Source organism: Leucopleurus acutus (assembly GCF_964270905.1).
Source record: "Leucopleurus acutus genome assembly, chromosome: 3".
In the NCBI taxonomy this organism is placed as follows: Eukaryota; Metazoa; Chordata; class Mammalia; order Artiodactyla; family Delphinidae; genus Leucopleurus; species Leucopleurus acutus.
In genome coordinates this window covers 49,915,303-49,936,651 of record NC_139145.1, presented here as the reverse complement: position 1 = coordinate 49,936,651, position 21,349 = coordinate 49,915,303, and the positions used below count along the sequence as shown (strand labels likewise).

Here is a 21,349-nt window from a genome sequence, read left to right as displayed (position 1 = left end):
TATGAGTGTCTGAACTGGGACACTTTTGAGAGTGAAAGGAGCATGATTTGTAATGTATATGCTGGGCCCACTAGCAAATACTCGTTCAGTTCCACAAACCAACGCATATGATCACTCTAGCTAATAATTTCCCATCCTAGCTGCGGGCTCACTGTACCCTTACAACACTCTGGCCCCAGTTGGCGGATGGCCCACTTTACAGACAGGAAACCGTTAATATTCCCAAGGTCATACTGCGGGTGGACAGGATCTAAGTCACAAACCATCACAACCATACAGTGGCACTTGCCCTGTCCCTCCTCCTCACCCCAAATTCCCTGTTTCACTTTCATCCCAAGGAAACAGGCCTGTTCGGCACCACTGCTGGCCCGGAAGGTCCATGAGCCTGACTCTGTCACTAGTGTCACTCGCTAGCTCTGTGACCTTGAGTGAGTGACTCAACCTCTCTGTGCTTTGGTTTCCTCTTCTGTAAAACAGGGATAATAACATCTTCTCCAGGTCACTGTGTTGAGAAAAATAAGACCTAGCCCAGGATCCGGCACACTTTAGGTGCTCAGTAAGTATTGGTAGATTGGATGATTTAATAAATATCTGACTATCGGCTGTTCATTTGTTGGCAAGAGTGGACAACACACAGTGGGTCCATAAATGTTAACTGAGCTCCTATGATGTGCCAGGCTCTGTGCTAAATGTTTTCTATGCACAATCTTCCTGGATTCCTCACATCCTTATAAGGGAGGTAAGATTCTTGTCCCCACTTTCTAGACAGAGAATGGCAGCACAGGGAATTTAAGTAACGTGGGCAGGGTCACAGAACAAAGAGGAGGTACAGAGATGCTGGAACCCAAGGCAGGGCTGTTACTGTCCATGTGCATGGCCTGCCTCCCTCATTGCCCAGCTAGGGAAAGGGAGGCCCAGAGAGGGCAGATTACTTGCCCAAGGTCACGCAGGGGACGGTGGCGGAGGCCTGGAGACCTCTGAGGGTTTCCGTTGCGGACCCCCCTCCCCACGCGCTCGGGCCCCTCCAATCGGCAGCTCTGCGTGCGGGGGCGCGCATCCCCCTGCTGTCAGTCAGTCAGCCCGTCTGTCTACGCGGACGCAGCGGTGCACCCCTCCCCAGCCTAGGGCGCTGCGCAGGGAGAGGCAGCGCCCGGCAGCCCACGGACGGCAGCGCCTGCGCCCGCGGCTCCCCAGCCGGTGCGCGGGAGTCGCGGAGGACAGGGCGCGGCAGCCGGCCGGCGGCGAGATCTCTTGCTCCCTCGCTCGCTCTCTGCGCTCAGGAAAAGCCCAGACGGGAAGCCCCAGAGACCCGCCCTCCAACATGAAGAAGCTCCAGGGAGCTCACCTCAGCAAGGTAGGGCACGAGGGCAGGGGCGCACCTGAGGGAGGGGTGCGGAGGCCCGCCCCCTCTCGAGCCCCCTGGGAGGGTGGGAGAGGGCACCTGCAACCGGCTCAGGGCTCCGGAGGAGGCCGGCAGAGCTGGATTGCAGGGAGGGGAGGGGTCACAGCCTGCACGGGGTGGAGAGTGGCCTTCCCCTTCTGGGGATCCGGATGCAGTGTGATGGGGCCTGGGGTTCACTGGGCCAGGTCCTGCGAACAGGTGTCTCAAGCCACAGGAGGCACGAGGTAGGGGTGCTGGGGCCAGGCACCCGCCCCTCCCCAGTACCCGTGTCCATTTCCCCCAGGGGCTGATTTGTGGGGGTGGGAGATGTTAGAATAGCTGAGACAGCCTTGAGCAGGACTGGTCGGGGGTGGGGGCTTGGAGCAGGTCCTCACCTGTGCACTCTGCGCTGAAGCAGCCTCCGTGAGCCAGCAGCTGCGCCCTGGTTTCCTACCAGTGCTCCTGCCCTGCAGTGTCCACCTCCTGCTTCCTCCCCACCCCCTTCATTCTCCTGGCAGCTTTGGCTTCCCTGATAAGACCCCAGGCTGCCCCTCAGCAGGGCAAGAGGGAGGCAAAGACAAGCAGGGAGGAAATGGGAGACCCAAGGGCTGTGGAGCTGGGGTGGAAGCTGGCATGAGAGAGAAAGCCAAGTCTATGTGTTCCTGGAGCCCTGGGCCCAGACCTCAGCCCCGTCCCACCTTGTCCTGTGGGATTGGACCTGCCAGCCAAGTCACATGTATGTGGGGAGGGAGAGTCTCAGGGGAAGTTTTTTAGCTTTTGGCTTGAGAGTACCAGTCTTAGCCAAGGAGTCAGAACGCCTGGGTACTGTTTCTACGGATGCCGCTTACCCTGTGACTTGGGGCAAGTCTGTGTTCTAGCCTGGACCGTCACTGGTCCATCCCCAGTGTGCGGCACCAAAGCAGGCCCCACAGTCCTGGGGGGTGGATACTGTGAACTCCCAGCTGCTGGTGTGGTGGACGGTCCCCTCTCCCGCAAGGCCCACCGCCACCATACACTCGTTCAAGCTCTCTGCCCTTGGGCAGCTGAGCGTGGAACCACTGTGGTAAGTGGGTCCTTTTTGTTTCCTGACATAAGTGACTTGCTGGGGTCATTTGTGGGTCGTTTGGGTCTTCTTGAGTCCAGCCCCTGTTCTTTTCCATCCTACTCTCTCCTCCTTCCTCTCTATTCTCACAAGAGCCCCCGCCCCTCACTGGCACAGGGCTACTCATTATGTAAATAGCCATGTTGTATGAAGCCTGATCTCAAGTAATCCTGGGCCCTAAGTCTTATTATCCCCAATTTATAGACAAGGAAACTGAGGGGTGCAGGTTACTGCTTTCCTGAAGGTGGGCTGAGCCACCTAGGGCCAGCAGGGTAGGGGTGGGACCCCTGGCCTCAGTGTCCCCTCCCTTGGTCTCCAGGAGAAGGGGGTTGGGGAGTGAGGGAGTGCCAGCTATGGCAGCGTTATTCAGAGATGAGCACGGGACTGAGGGTCAGGGCTCTGAGTCCTGGCTTTGCTCTGCCCTTAACCTGCTGTTTTGACCTTGGGCTCGCCCCTTCTCCTCTGAAACTCACTTTCCTGATCTGCACAATAATGAAGTCAGACTCCAGATTCCTACTGTCTCTCTCATCCTAAAGGAGGTATGAAAGCCTTGGCTTGGGAAGTCGTACCTCTCTCAGCCCCGACACTGCTGGTGACCTACCTCTGTTGGCCCCTAAAAGAGGGGGTGTGGTCTGGCAAACTCAGATGTGTGTGCCTGTGTGACTCTGGGAGGAGAGTGGGGGGATCAGGGGTGGGAGCCTCACACCCAGGCATAAGTGTGAAGCAACTCATCCAGCTCCCAGCCCTACCCCGCTGATCCTGTTGCTTTTCTCGGTCTCTCAGTTCTGTCCTCTCTGTGCCAGCCTCCTGGGATTTACCGCGTGGTGGGGTTGGAGGCTCCACGTGGGCTTTGGACTGGCTCAGCTTTGGAGGACCCCATCCCCTGTTCCTGGAGCAGGAGCAGGCTTCCCTCTGATTGGGGGAGGAGGGGACGGAAGAGCTGGCAGCATCCTGCTCTTGGAACTCTTGTCACCATGGAAACAGAGAGCCGGGACTGCTCTGTGAACACAGAAAGGGCAGCAACTTCTCAGGAGGGATCAGAGGAACCTCATCGTCAGGGCCTCCTGCCAGCTGGCCTGAGGTGGGGGGGTCACAGGTCTGCCTCCTTACCCAATACTAGGGGCCAGTGTCAACTGGCTGCTACCCCATCCCTCTTGGAGTTCACCTGGGAGGGAGTGGTTCCAGAGGGCTGATGCTCACGCAGCTGGAGAGGAAGACTTGGGGAAAGGGGCACCCGAGGGAAGCGGTGGGTTTCATACAGATCTAGGAGCTGCTGCTATCCTCACCCCAGCATGTCTGAGATCACAGCTAAAGAACCACCAGCAACATATTTGTTTCAACCCCTGGAGCCCAGTTACTTGAAAAGCAGCTTTTTCATGCTCTTCATCATTGCCAGCATCACCCATAATCATGCCAGGCTGCCCCCATCACCACTGCCCCTCTGGCCAATAGCCAGCCTCAGGCGGGATCACCACCATGGTTGTCACTATCACTGAGAGCCCAATGCTGTTACCACATTTCTGCCACCTGAGCCCGTTGCCCTAACCGTGTCATTGCAGCCAGGCACCTCCAGTCCTGTGACACTCGGACTCTCCTTTCACCATCCTCATCCCAGCAAGGTTTCCTCTGTCACCTGATTTGTGTGTAGACACCTACTTGAGCTGGTGCCAGGAAGGGCAATTTTAGGGGATAAAGCAAATTGGGTAGTAGCTATTTGCTGAGTCCCTGTGCTGGGATCTGATCTGGTCCTCGACCACTGTGGTGAAGTCTCCTTGATGAATCTTGCCTCACAGATCATCAGAGCCAGAAGACTATTAGCTAAAGATTATCTAGACTTGCATTTCTGCCAAGTATATCCTGACATGCTAGCTCCTTGAGACCCTTTTCTTGAGTAGAATTGGAGAATACTGTCTGTTCTAGTCTCTACTTGGAGAGTCACAGTGCATATTGGTCCATTAAAGGATCTGACAAGTCCTGCAGCAAAGCAACCTGTTTTACCTTGTGATAACCCAGCTTTCCCCAAACTTTTAAATTCAAGAATCCTTTGTTCCACCCAACATCTACAAACATTTCAAGTGATGTGTTTTTGGAATTAGTGATCTATCCAATCCCCTCAGTGTCCATATGGGGAAACCAAGGCTCAAAAGAGTCTTTCCTAAAGTTGCACAGTGAATTGGCACAGACCTGGGATGAGAATCGTGGTCTCCTGACGCCCAGTCCAGTGGAATCACTGTTTCCCCACGGTTGTTCCTCAGCAGGAAGCAGGAGGGTCCTTTCTCCTCTCTGAAAACCATGAGCATTATTTGATAATGGGCCTTCTTTGCAGCTCCGTCCTCCTCTGCCATGGGGCATGGCTTTCAGAGGCAAGCAGAAAAGGTGTAGCTGCCCCTTTCTCCTGCCCCATTCCTGGAGCCACTTCTGGGAATTGCTGTCTGAATTTTAGATAGTCATCCTGGTAACTTTGGGCTTCCTTCCTGGCCCTAAGCCTGGACAGCTCATGGACACACTAACTCATCTCTCGGGCCAGGGTTCCAAGCACCTGGAGGAAGGCCTCCATCGCCCAGCCCCAGCCTGAAGGGAGAACGCCCAGTGGACTTCCCTGCCCTCCTTAAATCACAGGAGGGGACTTTAGGGACAGCTGGCTGCCATTCCCCTCTGTGCATGCATCTTTCCTCCAGAGACAGGAAGATTACAACTTTCTGAGGCAGACTGGGGCTTCAGTAGCTTCTTCCTGCTTGTGAGCTAAAATTCACAGTCCTCAGCAGGCCTTCTTGAGCCGCACAGCATAAATCTAAGCCCAGGGGAGCCCACATTCTCTCCATGCCCCGTCCCTTCTATGCTAAGGGGCCCCAATTCTTCCTCTTGTCCTCCTGTAACTGCCTTTCCTGAATACACTCCAATCTAGTCAGCTGCACATGCTCCAAACTGCCACTGTCTTTCTTAAACTATGGTGCCCAGAATGGAGTAGCAGAACCCCAGCACTGGGTGGTTGAAGACCTGGGCTCCAGCATCAGGAAGCTCTGGGCCGGAAACCTAGTTCTCCCACTAGCCAGCCTTGCGAAAACTGTGGGTGTGTCATCATACCTCTTTGAGCCTCAGTTTCCCTCAGATGAGTACTTAGCTCATAGAGTTGTTCTGGGAATGAAATCAGGTAATGTGAGTGAAATGTTTAGTGCAGCGAGTGCCTGGTAAGTGCTCACACACGGTAACTGTTATTAACATCGTCATCGTCGTCGCCATCAAAATAGGACCATCCCTTCATTGGACCCCTGTGTTAGCCAAACTAAGATCAAGGTGGCTTTCTTAGTGCCTGAGCCACCCTGCTAGTCTCAAAAGTCTGTAGTCCCCTGAAACCCCAAGGAGCTCCTGCCTACTAACCTGTCAGCCCAGGTGAGAGCGGTTGATTATCTGAACCAATAGAGTTCTTGGCACTTAGCCCTGTTTGATTCCATATTCTTATTTTGGGGGTTCCAGTTCAACCTGGCCTCACCTTCTCCCTCACCCCTTTGGTCTCTCTTACTGGCAGCCCATCACCCCAGACCTGCTGATGACCCCCAGCGACCAGGGCAATGTAGACCTGGACGTGGACTTTGCCGCAGACCGGGGGAACTGGACAGGCAAGCTGGACTTCCTGCTGTCCTGCATCGGCTACTGTGTAGGCCTGGGGAACGTCTGGCGTTTCCCCTATCGAGCCTACACCAACGGAGGAGGTATGGGCCTGATGCCTGCATGAGGGGCATCTAGTCCAATGGGCCAAGGCTCAGGGTGGAGTGAGGTGTTAAGTGGCCTTGGCCACTGTCTCCTATGTGACCTTGGGCTGAATTAGTTGAAAGCGGTGACCTGGGGCTGGAAGGGGGAGCTCACCCTGCCGTGTCCCTTTTCCTCTCCCAGTCCCCTCCTTCCTGTCTCATCCCCAGCATGGATACACACTCGGTTCTCTTGACAAGCCCTGGCGCTTCCTGGGCCGTGAGTGATGGGCAGAGGGGGCTGCCTCTACTTGGTGAGGAAGGGCTGTGTGTGCCTGTCAGTGATCACTGTGCTCCGTCTTCTCCTCGACACTCCTCTCCCACCTCACCTCCTCCAGAACCTCGCTCCTTCGATCAGTCATTCCTGCTCTTGAATCTTCGATCTAGCCTCCTCTCTTGTTCCTTCCATTCACGCTGCAAACCCAGCATCTCTTTCATCTTAAACAAATTCTCTGTCCCTGCCTCTCCATCACGTGGCTGTTCTAAGTCTCATTAACAATAGCTGGGGTTAGCACTCACCCTCGGCCAGGCCCCAGGCTCCGTGCTCTCCAGGCCTGTCTCATTTAACCCTGATGACAACCACCTGGGTGGGCACCGTCTTGATGAGGCCGCAGTGCTTGGAGAGGCCAAGTTCCTTGCCCAAGGTCACACGATGGGGATCCAACATTCCACCCCAGGGCTATCGTCTCCAGAGCCAATGTGCTCCCACCAGCACTGTGTCTCCTCCCAACTCTACCAAACTCCTTAAAGAAGCGCATATTGGCAGAGTGACAGAAATCCAAGTAGAACTAGATGAAGCAAGGACGAGATGAAGTGGGATGACTGGGAAGTGTGGGACGAGTGCTGACCTCCAGAGCTCCAGGAACTCAGGGATGTCCATAGTTGTCTCTGTCCTCCCTCTCCCTGGTTCTGATGCTTCTTCCCTCTCTGTGTGCTGACCTCCTTTTTCCCTGGACCAGGCTTCCTCCTTACAGGTGGGTCGGGGGTGGCCACAGACAGCTCTGGAATGACTTCCTTCCCAGCACTGCTCTCTCTGAATGAATCTATATAGAATTGCAGGGAAGGTATCTAATTGGCCTGCCTTGGGATATGTGCCCAGGAAGGGGTGGGCAGGGGTTGGCTGGTGTAACTGGCAGCACTTCCAGAGCCATATGGTGGTGGGCAGTCCTGTAAAGGAGCTGGCTGCTGACATGAGAAGAAAAGGGGAAGGGATGCTGGGCACACGGGACCACAGGAGGCAGCCACAAGCCTCGGAGGTGGAGCTGGGGAGAGGGGAGGGGCAGTAGACTGGAGCCTTGTTCTGCAGGGCATCGATTTCTGTACTGAGGGGTTTGTACTTCCTCTGGCGGGGAATGCACTTATTCATTCACTCATTTGTTCATTCATTCACTCAATGTCTGCTCTGAGCCCAGTCCTGGCCTGGGCGCTGGGGCTACAGAGGTGAGTAAATCCCCCCCCCCGCCCCCCCCCCGCCCCGACCCCTTGGCCCTCAGTGATCTCCTAGCATAAGAGAAGACAGTCTTGTAGTGCCCAGCCCTAATCCACGTGAGAAGTGGTGGTGTCTGCCAGTCAGCGGAGGGGTGGGGCGGGGCTAGAGCTGGGCTTTAGGGCGAGCCCAGCCCCAGACCCTCCCCACCCTCCCTTCTCCTCCTCGCAGGCGCCTTCCTTGTGCCCTACTTCCTCATGCTGGCCATCTGCGGCATCCCCCTCTTCTTCCTCGAGCTCTCTCTGGGCCAGTTCTCCAGCCTGGGACCCCTGGCTGTCTGGAAAATCAGCCCCCTCTTCAAAGGTGAGGCTTCAGTGGGGTGCTCTGAGCTTGAGGGAGGCGGGGAGGTTCCCGCCACGGCCTGTAGGCAGAGAGGGAGGTGAAACCCAGAAAGGGGATGGCTTCCCTGGCCTGAAGGCCGCCCGCTCCCCCGCCCAGGTGCCGGCGCGGCCATGCTGCTCATCGTGGGCCTGGTGGCCATCTACTACAACATGATCATCGCCTACGTCCTCTTCTACCTCTTCGCCTCCCTCACCAGCAACCTGCCCTGGGAGCACTGTGGCAACTGGTGGAACACGGACCTCTGCCTCGAGCACAGAGGCTCCAAGGATGGCAACGGGACCCTGCCCCTCAACCTCACCAGCAGCGTCAGCCCCAGCGAGGAGTACTGGAGGTCAGGCCCCCGCCGGCCCAGCAACGGTCAGGGAGGGACAGAAGGCATCAGTGTGCCCGTGTCCCCAAGGGGCTCAGCATATGCACTTCAAAGGCCAAGCTCAGGTGCTCGTGTTAGGTGGACTCTGGGTTCTAATCCCAGCTCTTCACCTGGCCAGCTGTGTGACCGTGAACAGTTTCTTTTGCTTTATCTTGGAAGTGGGTGTTCTAATAATATTGGAAGGTTACTGTGAGGATGCAAGGAAAGAAAGCTTATAAATTGTGCTGCCCAGCCTGGTGGACTGTGAGTGCCCAGTAAGTGCTAGCTGATGGCAATGATGCCGACGGTAACAGTAATCGTCAACTTTTGCAGCCTCAGTTTCCTCCTCTGCTCAAGGGGGTAATAAGAGTCCCTGCTTCATAGGATGGTATCAGTCAGTCACTCACTCATTCGTTCTTTCAGTCTGTATTTATTGAGTACCGACTGTACTAGTGGGTAAGGCAGTTAGCAGAGGCCATGATCCTACAGGACCATCTCAGGTGAGTCTAACAGGAGAAAGAAGACTGTAGGAGAGAGTAAGGGGTTGCTATGCGAATTATGCAGGTAATGCAGGTAAAACCCTTAACACAGTGCCAGGCACATTGCAAGCCCCTGTGAATGGTGGGTATCAAAAGGGCATCGCTGCCCATTGGCCTGTCCCAAAGTCCCACTTTATAGCTGAGAAAACAAGGCCCAGAGGCTTGCTCAGTACCTACTGGCAGAGGCAGTACTGGAATCAAGGCCTCCTGATCCCTGATCTTGTTCTGGAACATTCCAGAGTAGCCTTGTTCCTAGGTAGGGACCATTGGTTAACCAGAGGACACAGACCAGATACCCCCAACCCTTTACCTAGTAGCAAAAGGCTACTCTTAGGAATCTTCCCCCAAATGAGCCGCATGTCTTGAAATGTTTTAATCTCCAACCCACACATATTACATGGTCCATCCGTTTATCCATTTAAAGTCCATCCAAAGTGTCTGCACCTGCTGAGGAGTATGTCTGACCAGTGGGGAAGGGCTTGGGTCTGCAGCTAAAAGCCAAAGAACATGACATGGTCACTGGCAGCTGCCAGGGGTCTCCATGGCAACGCCACGGCCCACTGCATCAGTTGCGGGGAGCAGGCAGGAAGTTGATTGGCACTCTCACAGGGCTGAAGGGAGCTGAGTGAGTGGAGGGACTTTACAGAGGGGATCCACATGGAAAGGTGAGGCACCAGCAAGAGGGACAGCCATACCACCCCTGAGGCAAGGAGGCAGTGTTACCGGAACCAGGGAAAATTTGAAGCCTTGGAGGAAGGGCTGCCCAACAAAAGCTGTGCTATAGAAGAAGGCAGTCACAGCCAGACCCTCTGATGGTGTGCGTGCATGTATGCGTGTACGTGTGTACACATGTGTGTGCAAATACCCCAACCCATCATCCAGTCTCCTGCTGTTGCCTCCCATTAGCCAGACCCAGATGGAAATTGAAGAGGAAAGCAGCCTGCGTGATGGGGTCGGTAGAGGCCCACCTCGTGGCTGCTGAGCTGGTCAGAGAAGGATGGAGAGGAATCAAATAGAAAAAAGCCAGGATAGTCTCGCAGGCCGGCCACAGCTTTACTCCATGTCTGTGGAACGTGGCAGGGTCACCAGAGGACATTCAGACCTTGTCTCCCACAGCCGCTACGTCCTCCACATCCAAGGCAGCCGGGGCATCGGAAGTCCTGGGCAGATCCGCTGGAACCTCTGCCTTTGCCTGCTGCTTGCCTGGGTCATCGTGTTCCTCTGTATCCTCAAGGGTGTGAAGTCCTCAGGCAAGGTGAAGCTGGGAGGCCCCGGAGGCTTGAGAGGCTGGGAAGGGTGAGGTCTTCCTGAGGAGGCAGGGTGTGGACTGAGCCTGAGAGGATGGATGGACTTCAACTGGGAAGAGGGGGAGGGAGAGTGCATTGAGACTGGGGGAGGGAGGCACTGCCTGAAGAAAGATGTGGGGGTGAGCCTGGATGGTGGCTAGGCTGGCTCGCTAGACTAGAAACACGCCGAGAGCGGGACCTATCTGTTATTCAAGCTTCTTTCCTAACCTAGTGCTTGGCGCTTTGAAGAACCTCAGCAAGTGTTCATTGAGTGCTTGGAGGGTGGGTATGAGTGACGGCTCTTTGAAATGCAAGCACTAGAACACCCAGTTGTCACACTCAATTGGAAAGTCTAGAGGGTCTGCTTCAGGCATGGCTGGATCTAGAGGTTCAGTTGGAGTTATGAGGAATGTCGTTCTCTTGGTGTCTCAGCAGTACTTTCCTCCAGATTGGCTTCCTTCTCAGGCTACGTTTTTCATGAGGTTGCCCCTAGCAGCTCTAGGCTTACATCTTACTTGCTTAGTATTCTCCCTTGTCCCAAGTTTCAAAAATCCTAGAACTGAGTCTCACTGGATACATAGGTCTGATACCCATCCCTGAACCAGTCACCGTGGGCAGGAGGGTGGAGTGCTCAGCTTGGCTGGGGCTGGGAATGGAGTCAGCGCCAGGTGGGAAAGTTAGGCGACTGTTATCTGAAGAAGGCCAACTAGATGCTGGGAAGACAAAGCTGCAGACGCCCGTTTTAGGTTATGAAGGGAAGGAAGGGCCTTAAAGCTGTTTCAGAAGGACTTGGAAACCTTCTGAGTGGTTTAATCAATCATTTATAAATTAGAACTTGTCCCTCTGCAAAGGGCTGGGAGATGTTGTCCACGAGGAAGAGAACCACTAAAAGAAAGATTAGAAAGACAGTGTAGAGACCATTAGAAAGCCAGGAGAGGTCACCGTGGTGCAAGCCGAGGCAGCGAGGGGCTTGAGACTTGATGGTGTTTGCTGAGGGCGAGGCTGGAGGTTTGGGAACAGGCACAGACGGGGCAGAGGGGAGTTTGGGCATGTCCAGCGTCTGATGACCACGCAGGCTGGGTTTGCAGGGGGCCTGGACCAGGGTGCAGTGGAGCTAGAGAGAGTGGACGGTTGGGAACAGCCTTGGAAAGCAGTGATGTGTGGAGGGAGTGAGGGACTGCTCCCAGCTTAGGCGGCATAGGTGAGTTAGTAAGGTGGGGATTTCTTTTTTTTTTTTTTTTTTTTTGCGGTACGCGGACCTCTCACTGCGGTGGCCTCTCCCATTGCGGAGCACAGGCTCCGGACGCGCAGGCTCAGCGGCCATGGCTCACGGGCCCAGCCGCTCCGCGGCATGTGGGATCTTCCCGGAGCGGGGCACGAACCCGTGTCCCCTGCCTCGGCAGGCAGACTCTCAACCACTGCGCCACCAGGGAAGCCCAGGTGGGGATTTCTGAGAGGAGCAAAGGAGAGAGAAGGTCAACCCCCTTACTGTCTCTCAGGTGGTGTATTTCACGGCCACGTTCCCCTACCTCATCCTGCTCATGCTGCTGGTCCGTGGAGTCACCCTCCCAGGGGCCTGGAAGGGCATCCAGTTCTATCTCACCCCTCAGTTCCACCACCTGTTGTCTTCCAAGGTGAGGCCCTCAAAGCCTGCGTGCAGAGGGAAGAGTCAGGCTGGGGAGAGGAAAGAGGGCTCCCTGGGAAAAGAGGGGGTGGGGGGAAGAATCTTCCACATGGGGAGCCCCGTGTACCAGGCGCTGTGCTTGGCACTTTCCTTGATTATTATTCACAATCCTATGCAGTAGGCATTATTCTCTCATTTTACAGATGAAGAAGCTGAGGCGCAAAAGTGTTGGTGATACGCTTAAGGTCACACGACTAGGGAGTGGCAGAGTTGGGATTTCCACCCTGATCTGTCTGACTCCAAACCCCAAGGAGGGCATTGTAATAATAATAGAAACAGCAACGGTCCTGACACCTAAGGTTTCTTATGTGTTGGTGGATGACTGTGCCTGACCCTGGTCTAGCACTTTGCATGCATGTAGTTACAGAATCCTTACCACCACCCTACGAGGGAGGTCCTGTTCCTATCCCCTCAGCACAGACGAGGGTCCTGAGGCCTGGAGAGGTGATGTGGCCTGGCCAGGTTACACAGATAAAACATGGTAGAGCTGGGATTCCAATTCAGGTCCCTCCAACTCTAGGGAGGAAGTAAAGGGGTTCCAGGGGCTTATTGTCAGTAGGCATCTACTGAAAATTTACACGAGGCACTACTTCCTTCAAAACCGGACCAAGCTTAGAGAGTATCTCCTAGATCCTGGATGGGGAAACTGAGGCCCAGGGAGGGGAAGGGATTTGCCCAGGTCCTGCAGTGTAAGTGTTGGAGCAGGGCTCGCTTCCTGCCGGTGTCACTCGTGAGCCAGGCTCTTCACCACAGCATCCCTGGACCTGTCGGCTGGCTCTTGCCCTGCCTCCTTCCTCCTCTGGACACCATGGTGGGCCAGCCCCTTCTCTCTGCCCTCCATCTGCATCCTTTCCTGCCACAGGTGTGGATCGAAGCTGCTCTTCAGATCTTCTACTCCCTGGGTGTGGGCTTCGGGGGCCTCCTCACCTTTGCATCCTACAACACGTTTCACCAGAACATCTATAGGTCAGGGCTGCCTCCCAGATCCCAGGGGCTGGAGTGGGGAGGAGAGTGGCTGGCTGGGGAGGGCCTCGTGGGTGAAGGCGTGGCCCGCTCACCCTGGCCTGTGCCTGGACTTCTCCCGGCAGAGACACCTTCATCGTCACCCTGGGCAACGCCATCACCAGCATCCTGGCTGGCTTTGCCATCTTCTCCGTGCTGGGCTACATGTCTCAGGAGCTGGGTGTGCCTGTGGACCAAGTAGCCAAAGCAGGTGAGCAGGCTGCCCAGCCCTGGTGGGTGGAGAGTGTGTCGGGGACAGCTGGGCTGGGCACATTAACATACACATGGCCCAGCAAGGTTGTGGATGGGTATGTCGTGTGCGTGTGCGTGCACACGAATGAATGTGTCTTAGCTGCTCTCTGGGTGTCCTAGAGCAAAGGGATGAATGTACAAATGAGTATGTGTCAACCTGTGTCTGGAGATAAGTGACTTTCTGTAGAGATTGTCTTGTTTTGCCGCATCTTAGGAACTTGCCTTGCTTGTCCAGATGAGTCACAACCTGTGTGCCGATGGCTGTGCAAGTTAACTGAGGGTTTGAATGATGTGAATCAGTGTCTTGTGCCAATGGGAGTGTCTGAGTATGTGTGTTCATGGAACTGTTTGTGCAAATGATTGTGTACATAAGTGTATTCAAATGAGATTTTCTATTTGGTCTTGTGTTTTCTCGTGCACTCATTATTAATTCATTTATTTTATCAACCTGTGTTTATGGAGCACTGACAGTGTGCTGGCCTGTATCCTAAAAATTAAGAAAGTGTTGGAAGTGTGCAGTGAGTGTACGTCTCTGGGTCTGGCTGAACCAAGTGTGCCCAAGTGGGTGTGAGCGACCATGTGCGTCTGAGTACGTATGTGGGACCCCCGCATTCCCCAGACTGCTGACGCCGTGTGCCCTTGGCCCAGGCCCTGGCCTGGCCTTTGTCGTCTATCCACAGGCCATGACCATGCTGCCTCTATCGCCTTTCTGGTCCTTCCTCTTCTTCTTCATGCTGCTGACTCTTGGCTTGGACAGCCAGGTGAGCTGCTCCACGCCAGTGGGTGCACCTTGTGGTGTGTGTGTGTGTCTCTGTGCGTGTGTATGTGTGTGTGATGTGTGTATCTCTATGTGTGTCTGTGCGTGTGTGAGATGCATGACTGTGTATGTCTTCATGTGTTGTGTCTGTGTGTATGGCATGTGTGTGACGTGGATCTGTGTGATGTGCCTGTGTATATCTATGTGTGTACCTGTGTGTGTATGTGTGGCGTGTGTGTATCTGTGCCTGTGAGATGTGTATCTGTGTGTGTTTGTATGTGTGTGTGTGGGGGGAAGAACTCTGACCCCCCCCATTCTCCCCCCCCCAGTTTGCCTTCCTGGAAACCATTGTGACAGCTGTTACAGATGAGTTCCCGTATTACCTGCGGCCCAAGAAGGCTGTGTTCTCAGGGCTCATCTGTGTGGCCATGTACCTGATGGGGCTGGTCCTCACCACGGATGTGAGTGGCGCTGCGGGGTGGGCGGGCAGCTGGTGGGCAAGGCTGGGGCAGACACCTGCGGCACTGTCTGCGGCCAGGCCAAGCACTCCCTGAACTACCTGCTTCTTCCTCCTTGGGAGGAACCTGGTCCACCCCAGGCCCTCTCTCCCAGGGGCAGCTTGGCCTGTGACCCAGAGTCCTGACTTTGGAGTCTGAAAGACCTGGGTTCAAGCCTCGCTCCTGCATTTGCTCAGCGACCTCAGGACAAGTGGTTTCACCCTCCTGAGGCTGTTTTCCCGCTGATAAAATGGGGTCTACATCTAGGCTTGCTGTGAGACTCAAATCAGATGATGTGTATAAAGGGCTCAGGAGGCAGACAGCAGTCACGCTGTCATCGTCTTGCCCTCCCCGCGGTCTGGCTGCTTCCTGCTCACTTCCTGCCTGGGGAAGGGGTGGCATCAGGGAGAGAGACTGGGATAAGGGGACCCCAGAGCTGCGACTTGTGTTCCAGGGGGGCATGTACTGGCTGGTCCTTCTGGACGACTACAGCGCCAGCTTCGGGCTAATGGTGGCGGTGATCACCACGTGCCTCGCTGTCACCCGGGTGTATGGTGAGAGGGGCCATGGGAGGTGGAGTCAGGCTCCCCACCGTGGGAGAGCGGGAGTCTACCCTGGAGCCCCCCTGCACTGGGTTCCCAGTCCCGAGGGCCAGGGTTTCCGGTGGGGGCAGCTGGAGTGGAGGAGGGGCTGCTGGCGCTTGTGGGGCTGCGGGTGGGACCATGCTCCTCCCTCCCCTGTGCAGGCATCCAGAGGTTCTGCCGGGATATCCACATGATGCTGGGCTTCAAGCCGGGCCTCTACTTCAGGGCCTGCTGGCTGTTCCTGTCCCCGGCCACGCTCCTGGTAACCGGGGGTGGGAGGGAGGGCTGCTGGCTGGGGACTCAGGGCTGAGAGCAGGGCCCCTCTGGGCGTTCAGTCTGGTAGGACTGCCCTGGCCCATAGTGGGCCTCTGTCAGGGCTGAGAGGTGGGGCGGGCACCGGGATCCTGGTCTACTCCCCTCCCCCTTGATGCCCCCAGCTTTTGTAGCTGTGCTGAGGCTGGTCCTGCGTTTGGTTGGCAAAATGAGCGGGGCTTTCTCAGGCCTCAGAGCCTTAAGGCTGGGGTCAGAGCAGCTCAGGGGTAGGCCGTCTCAGGAATTAGGGCGCCTCAGAGCTGGGCTGTCTCAGGTCTTGGCGTTGGGTCAGCTTGGGGCAGGGCTGTCTGAGGACTTGCAAAGGCTCCAAAGATGGACCATCTAGGTTCTGGTACAGCTTAGGACTGGGCTGTCTCAGAAACTGGGTGGTTCTGGGCTGAGCTGTCTCAGGCTTTAAGGTAGCTCAGACCTGGGCTATCCCAAGCCCTGGGCCATGCCCGAGGCCCACGTTGATGCTGGGAGCCCCCCACCTGCAGGCCCTGCTGGTGTATAGCATCGTCAAGTACCAGCCCTCAGAATATGGTAGCTACCGCTTCCCAGCCTGGGCGGAACTGCTGGGCATCCTGATGGGCCTGCTGTCCTGCCTCATGATCCCAGCCGGCATGCTGGTGGCTGTGCTTCGAGAGGAGGGCTCGCTCTGGGAGGTGAGTCTGCCCCACCCCTGCCTGCTCCCAGCCCCCTGACCTGTGGCCCTGCCCTGGGCCCAACCTCCAGAAGAGAAAATGTCTGCTCCAACACCTTTTCCAGAGCCTGCAGGATTCTTTTAACCGGGAAGAGCATTTTTTTCTAACCAGTAGCCTGGGCTATGAATCAGCTCAGATCTGCTTGGTCTGTGGCAGGCTCTGGGGCCAGAGTCCTATCCTGTGGCCCCTCCCACCACCTGGGGCCCCTGGCAAGGGAGGGGCACAGACCACGGATACTGGCCACTGCCCACGTGTCTTGGGGGAACCTGAAAGGACAAGGGTCTTATCCAAGGTCCATGGTGAGTTGGGCAGGGGTCAGGACTTGAACTCAGGTTGCTAGCTTCCCTGTGGAACTCAGGGTCAGAGGCAACATTGAAGGACCCCAGGGGTGGGCTGTCACCCTCCTCCCACCCATGGCCAGGGCTTTGTGGAGAGACCCAGAAAGCATACAGAGTGCAAGCTGTTTGGTATGGGATTCTGCAGGCTCGGAAGAGGGGAATAGGGACCCTTTGTGGGCCAGTGGACATGCTGGGATGCTGTGCAGCTGCTGGAGATCCTGCCCCTCTCTGAGCCTCAGGTGCCCTCTGCACACTGAGCCCTCCACTTCTTTTTTTTTTAATTTTTTAATCTAATTTTATTTATTTTTTATAGAGCAGCTTCTTATTAGTTATCTATTTTATACCTATTAGCGTATATACGTCAATCCCAATCTCCCAATTCATCCCACTACCACCACCCCCCGCCCCCCACTTTCCCTCCTTGGTGTCCATACATTTGTTCTCTACATCCGTGTCTGAGCCCTCCACTTCTGAGGCCGTGGGTGTGGAGTCCTCTAGTAGCAAGAGGCTGTCATAGTGAGTGGAGCTGAGTGAGCCTGCTAGGGCCCAGAGACAGCCTTGGGACACACACACACCCCATCAGAGGTGTGCTGGAGCCACTAGTACTGCTTCATGAGAGCTAACTGTTAAATATTCAGGAATACGCTGACCCGGTTGTTAAACCATTGAGAGCTTGAAATTGACAAGTGTGGGGATAATTACAACAGTGAGATTGGCTACAAATCAGGGCTCCTGTGCCCCTCCATCCCTCCCCAGCCTGCTAACCAGCTCACTACTGCCCACACCCCTACCTCATATACCTCCACTGTTCCTTGGCTGTCCCTTGCCCCATCTTCCAGCTTCTGGAGGGAGGCTCAGAGCCCTTCCCTGGCAGAAGTGGGCTGTGGTCACACTGCGCAGATCACAGGGGAGTCCTGGAGTCCAGCCACTGCTCTGCCTCCAGCTGCTGTATGACTTTGAGGCAAACCCCTTTCCTTTTCTGAACCTCAGGAGCCCCACCTGTGCTGCTAAAGGAAAATTGTCTCCTTGTTGAGAGCCAGGGTGTCTGCGAAGGGAAGGAGGAGGGCTCCAGCTCCCAGGAAGCTCATGGTTCCCAAGCCTTGCTTTGCCTCCCTCCTGTCCTGCTGCCACCGCTGCCCACAGCCAGGCGGAGGGGACAGGTTGTTGGGGGATCGGAGAGCCCCACAGAGAAGTCATTGCCCCGCTCGGGGGTGCCACCTTCAGAGACCAAGCTTCCCAGCACTGACCCACTAGGATCGGAATCCTGGGTCTGCCACTTGCCAGCTTTGTGACCCTAAGCAAGTGAACGCACCTCTCTGAACCTTGCTTTCTCAGTCCTTAAAATTAGGACAGTGATCCTTACCTGTCAGGGGAGATACCGTGATCACAAAGGTGGTTCTGCAGTGCACGGCTGATCCCTGCGATTTCCCCAAACGTGGGAAACTCGACTGCAGAATTTGTAGCAGTGGGGGACTGCGTTTGTGCTTTCCCCTAAAAAAAAAAAAAAAAAAAAAAGTATAGTGATAACTGCCCATACGGTTGCTGTGAGAAGAAAAAAAGCTCATCAATGAAGTCAGTACTGTGACAGGCAGAAAAGCAGGGTATTTTTAAAGTTCAGGATGGGGTCAAGACAGCCTGGGTTCAAATGCCACACCACCGCTTCCCACCGGTGTGACCTTGGCCAACTTAACTAATGTCTCTGAACCGTACTTTCAGACAGTATCTGTTGGGGGGGGGGGTGGAGGTAATAATAATACTCCTCTCATAGGGATAGTGTAAGGATTAAATAAGCCCATACTCAGCACAGAGCTGGGACCCGGTGAGTGCTCAGTTCTAAGCTGGGGGCTTCTCACCTCAAAATCAGGGGTGATTTTGCCCTCAGGGGACCCTTGGCAATGTCTGGAGACATTTTTGATTGTCCTGAGAGGGTGGGATTGGAGGGGGAATGCTACTGGCATCTAGAGGTCAGGGATCCTGCTACACAGGGTTCAATGTGCAGAACACCTCCTAGGCCACAATGTCAGTGGTGCTCTCAGGTGGAGAAACCTTGGTTTAGGCACTAGTGTGCAGCTGGAAACAAATCTAAGTCCTTAAACTCAGGGAGCTTGTATTTTAATGCTGGAGACGGACAATAAACAAACAAACACATGAAGGCAGTGGTAAGTGCAATACTTAAAAACAAAACCAAACCTAACAAAGCCAGAGTACAGGAATAGAGAGTGATGGAGGACGGTGTTCTGGCCAGGGTGACCAGGGGAGACCTCTCTGAGGAGGTGACAGAGACCTGACGAAATCGCCAAGGTGACTGGTTTAGATGTCTAAGGGGAGAGCATTCCAGGCAGAAGGACAGTCAGTGCAAAGGCCCTGAGGCAGGAGGGGCCGGCACGTTTGAGGTCAGCGAGACTGGATCGGAGGAGGTGGAGAGAGAGTGGCGGGAACCAAGATCACGAAGGTAGACAGGGGTCAGGACGTGGCGGCCATGAGAGCACTTTGGATTTCATTCCAAGTGAGATGACAAGCCTTTGGCAGGTTCCTGAGTGGTGGGGTAACATTACTGACAGTGCATTTTAATGGGCATCACTGTGCTTTGAGTATAGAGCTGTGCTAGGCCCCACGCTAAGGGCATGGCACACATTATCTCCCTTGGAATCTACACCCAGTAGGCTCCACTGAATGTTGGTTGTCTCCCTTCATTGAAGGGTCTGGGGCTCTTCTCCCTAGCAGGGCAGGCAGAGGGCTTTGGGAGTTTGGTCTGAGGAAGACAGAACCCTAGAATGTCCAGGCTTAGTCATCACCTTAGCTCCCTCCTTCCATGGAAACTGGAGCTTGGAGAGGGAAAGGTCAGACATCTGAGTCAGACTGACCATGGCCACTCTGTCTCCATCTTCCCAGTGCATGGCTCTCTCCCCAAAGCTCCCAGCTCTTCAGGACTCAGCATTTAGGGGAGGGACCCAGAGTGGACTCCTGGACTGCCTGCCATGTAACCATAACAACAGCCACCATTTACGGGGCCTTACTCTGTTCCCAGCACCCTGCTCAGCAGTGCCTTCCTAACCACCCTTTGAAGGCATCATGATTCCCAAGTTACAGATGCTGGAAGCAGAGCTTAAATTCCATGCCCAAAGGCCACCCAACTTGTGAGCGGCAGGGCAGAATTCTCCCCAGGCATGTGGCTCACTCCCTTGGGGAAGTGACAGTGCCCCCGCCCTTTCCCCGGGTTGTTGCACAGACTAATCCAGGTGACGCGGTAAGTGTTTTGCCGGTGACCCTGGAAGCAGTCCCTGAGCCCTGGTTCTCAGCCCTGTGGTTGCTCTGCTGCAGCGGCTCCAGCAGGCCAGCCGGCCAGCCCTAGATTGGGGCCCGTCACTGGAGGAGAACCGGACAGGCATGTACGTGGCCACGCTGGCCGGGAGCCAGTCCCCCAAGCCACTGATGGTGCACATGCGCAAGTACGGGGGCATCACCAGCTTCGAGAACACAGCCATCGAGGTGGACCGAGAGATTGCAGAGGAGGAGGAATCCATGATGTGAGATGGGAAGCAGGCAGACAGGAGGCCCTGCCGGCTCCCAAGGGTTGCCACACACCCTCTGGGGTTCTGAGAGGCCTGAGGCTGCGGGAGGTTGCCATGGTGATGCCGGTCCCCAGAGCAAGTCCCTTTTTGTGGCCTCTGCCTCTCCTAAAACCTCTGTCTACTCCCAACGCACATGCACACGCAAACGCACACGCACACACTCAAAGCTGAAAATGAGCCAGCTCAGCCCTTACTTCACAGATGGACAGACTGAGGCCCAAGGTCACACGACAGAAGGGACTGGACCCCAGGCCTCCTGACCGGCCAGCTCCCTTTCTCATGTGGCAGCTGGGACCACCCTCTCATCTCTGTTCAGGGCCCAGTCCCTTCTCTTCTCTTGGGGAGCCTGCCCCATACACTTCAACGAATCAGAATCTTGAGCTGGGCAAGGACACTCAGGTTGTCTCGAGGCCCACGAGGCCCCGGGCATCAAGGGTTATCAAGTCAAGTGGGAGAAAGATCCCTGTGGGTTCACGTGTGCAGGCCAGGTTTCCTGAAGGAGGTGGGACCTGAGGGCCCTGGAGGATGGGCAAGTTTGGAGAGAGAGAGAGGAAGAGGACGGCAGGGTGGGGAGGGCCTCTGGCCAAGGCGTTGACCCAGCCAAGGTGTGGGGGTCAGAATATAGCCCCCTTCTCCTCCCCTGGGGCCAGGAGGTGGCCTAGGGAGAGACCAAGGGTGAGGGAGCGAGGAGAGCGGGAGAGTGGTGGGAGAAGCAGGTGTTACCAGGTTTCGACAGGATTCAAGTGGGAATGCAGATTGTTGGAGAGGGTGAGCCAGGGACGCGGGCGGGCAGGGGACTTGCAGGATCATGTGCTTTAGATAGAATATCCTTCTGGCTCAGCGTGCAAGGTGGAATAGAGGGGATGGGGTAGAGGCGGGAAGCCTGCAGAGGAGAGACCAGAGGGGCTACTGCCTGAGCTTGGGTATTAGGAGGGTGGAGGGAGGGAAAGAAGGAGGACCCCAGAGCTTCCCTCTCTGGACCCCATGCCCTCTCGTGTGGGGAGCCCTGGGCATGGTTAGAACCGGGGAAGGGAGGGAGGTGCCTGACCTGCACTGTGGAGGTGGGAACGAGGGGCCCCTCTCTTCCCTTCTCCCTTGTCCTGGCGGCCCTCACTGTCTCCTCTAGCTCCAGGCACTGCTGGGGAATGGGCCTTGGCTGTGGACGACCAGGCCACTAAGAGCCTTGGGAGGTGGTCCACACATATGGCTGTCTGGTCCCAGTGCTGCCGACTCTGCCTCAGCACACGGGTCCCTGGGCACGGACACCCGAGTGGAGGCAGAGAGCAGAGGGCAGGCGACACCCCAGACCTGTAGCCAGAGACCTTGGCATCTTCAATCCCCAGGCTTGGGAGGGGCTGCCCTGGGGTCTCTCCTTCCCTGAGAGATGAGGGTGGGGTGAGAAAACGCCTGATCAGG

General features: G+C 55.8%; 1 protein-coding gene across 1 annotated transcript; it reads left to right on the top strand.

The window, feature by feature from the left end:
• Window positions 1–1,321: 1,321 nt before the first annotated feature.
• SLC6A7 (solute carrier family 6 member 7) lies at window positions 1,322–19,892 on the top strand (the record flags this gene model as incomplete). The annotated part of the gene is made up of 14 exons (XM_082837346.1): window positions 1,322–1,354; window positions 6,010–6,193; window positions 7,887–8,018; window positions 8,154–8,388; window positions 10,062–10,200; window positions 11,731–11,865; window positions 12,778–12,881; window positions 13,004–13,128; window positions 13,818–13,930; window positions 14,256–14,387; window positions 14,878–14,977; window positions 15,169–15,269; window positions 15,817–15,984; window positions 19,683–19,892. 14 exons carry the CDS (start codon window positions 1,322–1,324, stop codon window positions 19,890–19,892), a joined length of 1,911 nt encoding a protein of 636 aa, XP_082693472.1.
• Window positions 19,893–21,349: the final 1,457 nt, after the last annotated feature.